Genomic DNA, 7,196 nt, shown 5'->3' on the forward strand with positions numbered 1-7,196 from the left:
GAGAGAGAGAGAGAGAGAGAGAGAGAGAGAGAACACATGCGCAATACCCACATAGATGCCGACAAAAGGATCTAGAAAGCAACAACCTAAAGAGAAAAACAATTTCTAATGATGGAAAAGGAAACAAAAAAAAAGACGTCTACAAAAACACCACCACCACCACCATCATTACGGAGGAGGAAAAAAATATAAGCAGCAACGACAGTCCGAAAAACCCACCGTAACACACAAAGTTGCCACGAACACCATCACCAACACTTTACACAGAGGCATCGTACACATCCGTGCGCAGAGGTGTATTTGCAGTCCATACTGCAATTCATTTTTCCTCTTTTTTTTTGCGTGTGTGCATGTGTGTGTGTTTATTCTCTCCCTCTCTCGCCCTGCAAATGCGTGCAAGTGTGCAGGAAGTCAGCACCCAGGCTATTCCGTGTACGTGTCGGTCTCCTCTGCTGCATACAACAAAACCCTTCCTCCTCCGCCCTTCCATTCGTTCAAAAAGACACTCCTACACAAATGGTCATCTCTTCGCTTTTCCATCCCACATGCATCACCGTTTGCGTCGACGGGCCTCTAGCAAAGCCCACTGAATGAGCTTGTTGTCCTCTGGGCTCAGGTTCTGCCGGTACTCCGCAACCGCGACTCCATTGCGCACGCCATCAGATTCTTGCTTCTCACACGAGCGCGACGGCGACGTCGAAACGTTGACGTCACGCAACACCAAAGTGTTACCCGGCTGCCTCTGTCTCTTCGGTGTGTGGAAGGGCGGCGATTGGTCATACGCGGCTGAAGCGTCGTCGTCGTGCCACCCCACCGGAACGCTGAAGTACTCAGCACCACGCCTTGCCTCAATTTCGCGCCGCTCCTTCGGCGAAAAAATGGCGTCGGCGGACTGTGAAATACGCTTCAGCGCGTACATGACGCACCCCTCTGACATCCGCAGGTCGTGGATGGAGTCGGCCGCAAAGCGGCCACTCAGGGTGTGGGTTTCCTTGTGGAAGGCATGCAGCACAGACTGCAGCGTGGCCAACGCGTCGTGCAAATGGTCCTTCACAGAAAGTGCAACACACAACGCATGAGCACGGCTGCGGCGCAAAAAGTCGCTGCTACAGTTGGAGTTTAGCGTTGTGACTTCATTTTCAAAGTCGGATCGTTGTCGAGATCCCTTCTGATGCTGCTGCGCGTTGGGGAGGACATGCTGCGTTCGTCCAGATGCTTCTGACGGATCAGAACATTTCTTCGACACCGCAATATTTCCCACCACCTTTTGCTTCGCGTTGTCCCGCCATTGCGCCACGACGCCGGCGAGCAGCTGGGACAAAGACACAACCTCGGCCGCCGTGGAAGCCAGCGCAACTGACGGGGCCGTCTTTTTCACAGACTGTCGCTGAAGGTGTTTGTGACTACTCTCTAACCGTGTCAGGGGCGTTGGTGTAGCGAATTTTCTGCTGGCCAGTGTAGGGGGAAGCCCGAAGCGAGCCGCAGCGCCGCCACTGACGCCGGTGTACGTAAGAGAGCGGCCAAAGGCACGTAAATCACCAGTTGCAGACTCTTTACCTGAAGTCCCTGACGTTGGCATCCTCCGCATGACTCCTTCCTTGTGCCCTTCTGTGGCGGCCATGCACTGCTTCAGCAACACGGATGCCTCGCTCATGGACGCGAGGGCTGCCGCCAACTTCTCCTGCTCCTCCACCACCAAGCCGCGATGCTGCTCCAGAAAGGCAACGACGTCACTGATTGTTTGTTCCTTCACCGTAAGAGGCAGCCTAAGAGTTTGTATACAAAAATTACGTAGTCGATTTACTTCTTGCACAGTTGCCGCTCTCGTGCTTTCTTCTATTCCACCACCACTACTTCCTGTTCTTTTGTGTGTCGTCGCATATGACCGCTTCAAAGCCTCCACTTCCTTCTCCGCAGCTCGACGTGCATCCTCCTCCGCTACCAACCGCCGCATCACCTCCTCCGCCCACTGACCTCGGTTCTGCATCTCACTCTCCAACTTCCCCACCTTTTTCTCCAGGGCAGCCCTGTCAGTCTCCAGGATGGTGGATGCCCCCTGCAGTTGCCTTCGCTCAGCCTCACAAGCGTCACACTGTTGTTGCAACCTCGCCACCTGCTGTTCGAGCGCCCTCTTAGCTGACTCGGTTTCACGCTGTAGGGCATCATTCTTCGCCAACCGTCCAGTAAGTGCCTGCATTTCGCTCTGAATGCGGTTTAGCAGTTCATCGCGCTCCACTTCACTGTGCTTGCAATCGGACGCCTCAGTAGTGGCTTCCTCCTGTCGCCGCCGCAATTCCTGCTGCAATATCGCAAGCTGTGCACGGAGCTCGTTACATTCCTTCTCACGCTCTTGCAGCTTGTCTCGCTGCAGCTTTTCCGTTTTCCGCCACTTCCGCGTGCAGCTCTCTAATGTTTCGTACACCTCGTCGTATTCTGCATATGCACTATGGAGTGCGGCGACAACATCATGCCTCTCTTCTACGGCCGTTTCGGTATCCCCGGCCACACGCTTCGAGGGGTCGTGGTTCTCCCCTTTTCGCTGCAGCTGAAGTTTGTGCTGTCGTGTCGCCTGCACCTCTATCAGCGCCTGTTCTTGCCGGTCTAGTAGCCGTTGTATGGAGGCATGTCTATCCAGCAGTTGCCGGTGTTCGCCATGCAGTGACTCAAGAGCCTCTGTAGCCCTCTCCAGGTCCTGTTTTGACTCCCGCAACCTCTCCGCGAGACGGCGATACATCTGATGCTTTTCGTTTTCAGTCCCACACAGCTGTTGTCCAGACGACTGCACCCGCACTCGCTCAACACGACACTTCTTCTCATGTTCCTCCCTCGATTGCTCTGCCTCTGCTACCGCCGTCCCAAGACGTGCCACACGCGCTGGGAGGGACTGTGACGTGTCGTCCATGCCAAGAGCCTCACGAATGCGGGAAACCTCCTCCGCAAGGGCCGTGCTTCGCTTCTCGGTATCACAGGGGTGCTCACGCTCTTTGCGGAGTTTAACCTCCGCCTCTGACGTGAGTTGTGCGTTACGCGCAATAAGTTCCTCCGCCTTTGCACTCATCGCCGCTAACTCCTGCGTAAGGCGTTGAATCTCCCGGTTGCGGTCTTCCACCAATTCCTTTGCCTCGACCCACTGCTGCAGAAAGAGTGTCGCTGTAGGAGCCCGGAAGTGCCGCACACTCTCCACCACACATGCCTCATCCAAAGCAAGGGTGCTTACCTGCAGTTGCACCTCCGCCCGAAATTCGTTACCAGTGCATGTGAGCGAAACAACCTTCCGTGGGATGGCGTTGACGGCGATAGCGGCTTCGTTGAGCACGAGGGCCCGCAGAATATCACTGCCCTTGGAGTTCAGTAATGCCATTGCTTCCCTGGCGTGTGGGTCGCAATCAAGTGTAAGCGAGTGTGTGACTGGCCGATAAATTTCGGCGACTTTGCAAAGTTGCTGTTGGTGCTGCTGCCGCAGAGTGGAGAGCTCCTGACGCCGTTTCTCTTCCACACCACGAAGCTCGGTGGAGGCTCTACGGCGCAACTCGTCAAGTCGCTCAGCGGCACGCTCCTCTTGTCGCTCTGCCTCTGCGGTTACTGTTTGCAGTCGGACTGTAAGTTCAGAAATTTCCTTCTCACGAACTTCGAGCAACTCCGTGGCAGAGTTAAGCCGCGCTTCCATTCTCTTCTCTTTCTCCCGCTGTTCCTTCACCTCCTTGTGCATCACCATCACCGTTTTTTCAGTCTCGTCGAGAGCCTCATGCATCCACCGGTCTTCCGCCTCGCGCTCGTCATGGTGCTCAGCAAGCAGTCTCTCCACGCGCTGCAGTCGTTCTTGCAGCTCCAAAGCTTCCCGCTCTTTGGTCGCCATGGCGCTCTGTGCCTCCCGCAGTTGCGCCTGCACCATGTCCCAGCCCTCCTTTGGCTCGTGCCGGAGTGCCAGTAGCCGCTGCATCTCCGTAAAGCGGCATTGCAGCAAAATCAACTCCACCTTGTCGTCAGCAAGCGAGGCAGGACGGCGCACCTCCACCTCAATGGCAACAAAATCAGACCCCGCTTGCATCTCCACCACAGAGATAAACCCACACGGTGCACATAACTCTAACGATGCATCCCTCAAAAAGGCAGTCCGCACTGCCTCGGGTTTTTCATTCAAAATCTGTAGCCACTCCGCGCCATGAAAAAAACTGCGGTGCCGCGATGAGATTAGCTTCTTCGTGTTTTTCCACTGGGAGGAAAAAAGTTGTTGTTCTTCTACCTGGACTGGTTGTTTTGATCGGGTGCCCACCGCCTCTCGGTGTTGACGCTGCAACTCCAAAACCTCTTTTTCCCGCTCACGAATTACCTGCCGCATCGTACTGCACTCCCCCTGATACACCGTAATTTTTTTTTCCGCGCAGGATAATTTTTCCCGCACCTCTGCCAGTTGATGCTCAAGAGAGACCCCAGCCTCTTCCTCCACCGCTGTCTGCGTGGGTGCGGTGGTACAACAGGCATTCGTTCCCGTCACTTCGGTTTGCAGTGGCAGTTCCTGGACTTTGTCGCCCCCCTGCGCATGCTGAAGCTCCGCACGGACGGCGTCTAGCTCACGCTCCCTCTTTGCTAACGCCTCCTCTAGGCGGTGCTTCTCGTAACGCAGCTGATAGACGCCATCCATGATTTCACGCACAGATATCGGCGGCGACGACGGCCCCCTGTCCGCTACATCTACCGCAGGCCCCTTCTCCCCCTTCGCCGTGGGAATAAGTTCCCTCACGGCAAGGCCCAGCTGCACCAGCTGTTCCTCGTATTGCCGCATACGCTTTCCAAGAGCTTCATCATGCCGCTGGAGTAGCCGCCTTTCACTCAGAAGCGCCTGGAACCGCTCCACTTGCTCAGTGCGCTCCCGCAATAACATTTGTAGCGTCATCACCTCTTCATGTACGTCCCCGACCTCGTCGGCCTCCGCCCCGCGCGTCGTGGATGAGTGGTGCTGCGCGGTGGGAATGGCGCAACCGGGTTTCATACCTGCTGATATGGAGCGGAGACCGCGCCCGCGCGGCAACGTCCTCGACTCCGCCATTGCACTTCTTACGACACTCTCTTAGTCGACGTGTCCTCGTGCACGCCACAGACACACACGCCAACCTCTCAAAGCCTCGAAGCAACACCAACGGCGGAACAACAATGACGACAAAAAGGGAGGCAAAAAACAACAAGACGTGACGGAACGAAACATAAGAGACTGTGGGGACAGTGACAAATGCCGATAGGATACCCCCACAAGGTGAGAGCGCAAAAAAGAGAAACCAAGCGACACCTCTCCTCTCCTATTCTCTCCTTTAGTTCTTAATTTCGCTGCAACCTGCCGTTGCGAGTGCTATCTCTGTTTAAAGTACTCCATTATAACCTTTACATCCAGCCCTCTGCCCAGGCTCTACACACACCATCTTCTACCAGGTTATTCCTTCATCAGTGTCTTTTCAGTGAAATCAAAACGGCGCACTCAAAAACAAACCAACAGAACGTCAAAATAAAACCTTTTTTTTAAAAAAAAAAAAGTATCATTTTTTGGTGAGGGGCCAATACGTTGTCCTGTTTTTTTTTTTTTTTTGACTTAACACCTCTCTATTTTCCTCCTTCACTCCACACCTCATAAGACACCTGATAAGACCAATCCGTCAGTCAAGTGTTCGTGAAAGAGTATATATATATATAGTGCCTTTGTAAAGTACAAAATCAGGACCTGAAATAACAGGATAAAATAATAATGATATACGGACGTCACATCCTCTCGATATATATATTTATATATATTTATATACACAGGCGCACATATATGTTTTTTGCTATTCTCAACCGCATACTACGTTCCGTTATTTCTTTTGCAAAGTTTGTTATTCCTGCTACTATCACTGTGGTACACATAACAAGGGTCTGACTGACCCAGCTGCTGCGTGAACCGCCGCTCTTCCTCAGCCCTGGCAACCACATGCTCATTCCACAGCCGTGTGCCATTATCATTGTCCTCATCGCCCGCCTTGCTGCAACAGACAGCGGCATACTGCCGCAGTACGGCACGGTACTCATCTATGGTTACACAATAAATGGGTTCGCGTTGAAGTTCATATGGATCCACTGGAGAAGATGGATCAAGGCCTCTTGATAAACCATACGAGGGCTGAAGCGTATCCTCCAACCAACGAATACGAATGGCGAGGGCACGTCGACTGCGAAACACTTCCAACTCTTTCATCGGAAAGCCAACATTAAAGCTTTCCAACCTTATCGGCGCGATTGGGGAACGTGACTGCGTTCTCTCAGTCGATTGCATCGGTGATTTATTTACCGCATCCACTCCATTTTCAGACGCAAAAGACGTCTGCCTGACTCCACTGCAACTAAGTTCCATCAATGCAGATAACGTGCCAAACGAGTAACGCCTCAAACAACCGTCAACGTCCAGAAATTCTTTAGTTTTCCCCACCTCAAATTCGGCTGACAAGCCCCCAGGAGCAAACTCAACATGACGAATGTAATCACAAGGAAGGCAGGTTGCACGGGAGATCTCTAATAAAAGAACATCCCCAACTAGCTGGCGGTACTGACTTACAAGACGGGCCCAACCTGTACCCAACCTATAACAGTACCGTGTCCACCTTACGGGCTGGAAACGCGTGCAACCATCTTTTGCACCAGATTTACTTAAACAAGGAGAACACCCTGATGCCTGCGACATTGAAAACAACACCGTGCCCTCATCTCCTGTCGACCCCTGTACTGGAGATTGACAACGGATAACACCATCACGTCCTGCCAGGTTTTTCATATCCGCACCAGCGGTGAACAATTCAAACGCATTCCGCTTCTCAACTTCCAGCTCATCACCAAGAGAATCCAGCTCCTCTTTGGTGGCACGTAGCTGCTGCTGCACGTTGTCGCGCTCTGCCTCTGCCTTCCGCTTGGCTGTGGAAACAGCTTCGTACTCTTCTGCAGTCACGGTGTATAGAGGGGACGCCGCCTTATGCGGGGAGGACTGCACGTGCCCTGTAGAGCCCGCCGCCATCGGCTTGTTTGACGGGGACAGCCCGGAGATCTGCGCGCGTCGCGTCTCAACCCGTTGCCGAAGAGAATCTAGCTCCTCCTTTGGTTGCACGTAGCTGCTGCTGCACGTTGTCGCGCTCTGCCTCTGCCTTCCGCTTGGCTGTGGAAACNGCTTCGTACTCTTCTGC

General features: G+C 53.6%; 2 protein-coding genes across 2 annotated transcripts, besides 3 other annotated features; both read right to left on the bottom strand.

The window, feature by feature from the left end:
- Positions 1-32: a microsatellite.
- Positions 33-148: 116 nt separating this feature from the next.
- Positions 149-168: a microsatellite.
- Positions 169-550: 382 nt separating this feature from the next.
- On the bottom strand, positions 551-5,047 carry TraAM80_08375 (uncharacterized protein; the record flags this gene model as incomplete). The annotated part of the gene is made up of 1 exon (XM_029385127.1): positions 551-5,047. The coding sequence occupies one exon, from the start codon at positions 5,045-5,047 to the stop codon at positions 551-553; it is 4,497 nt and encodes a 1,498-aa protein (XP_029235162.1).
- A 714-nt stretch (positions 5,048-5,761) lies between these two features.
- Positions 5,762-5,788: a microsatellite.
- A 42-nt stretch (positions 5,789-5,830) lies between these two features.
- On the bottom strand, positions 5,831-7,195 carry TraAM80_08376 (uncharacterized protein; the record flags this gene model as incomplete). Its single annotated transcript, XM_029385128.1, has 1 exon — positions 5,831-7,195. A coding segment is annotated over one exon (1,365 nt), but the record flags the coding sequence as incomplete, so codon positions are not given.
- Position 7,196: the final 1 nt, after the last annotated feature.

This window comes from Trypanosoma rangeli (genome assembly GCF_003719475.1).
Source record: "Trypanosoma rangeli strain AM80 chromosome Unknown Tra_15.4_contig_00407, whole genome shotgun sequence".
Classification (NCBI taxonomy): Eukaryota; Euglenozoa; class Kinetoplastea; order Trypanosomatida; family Trypanosomatidae; genus Trypanosoma; species Trypanosoma rangeli.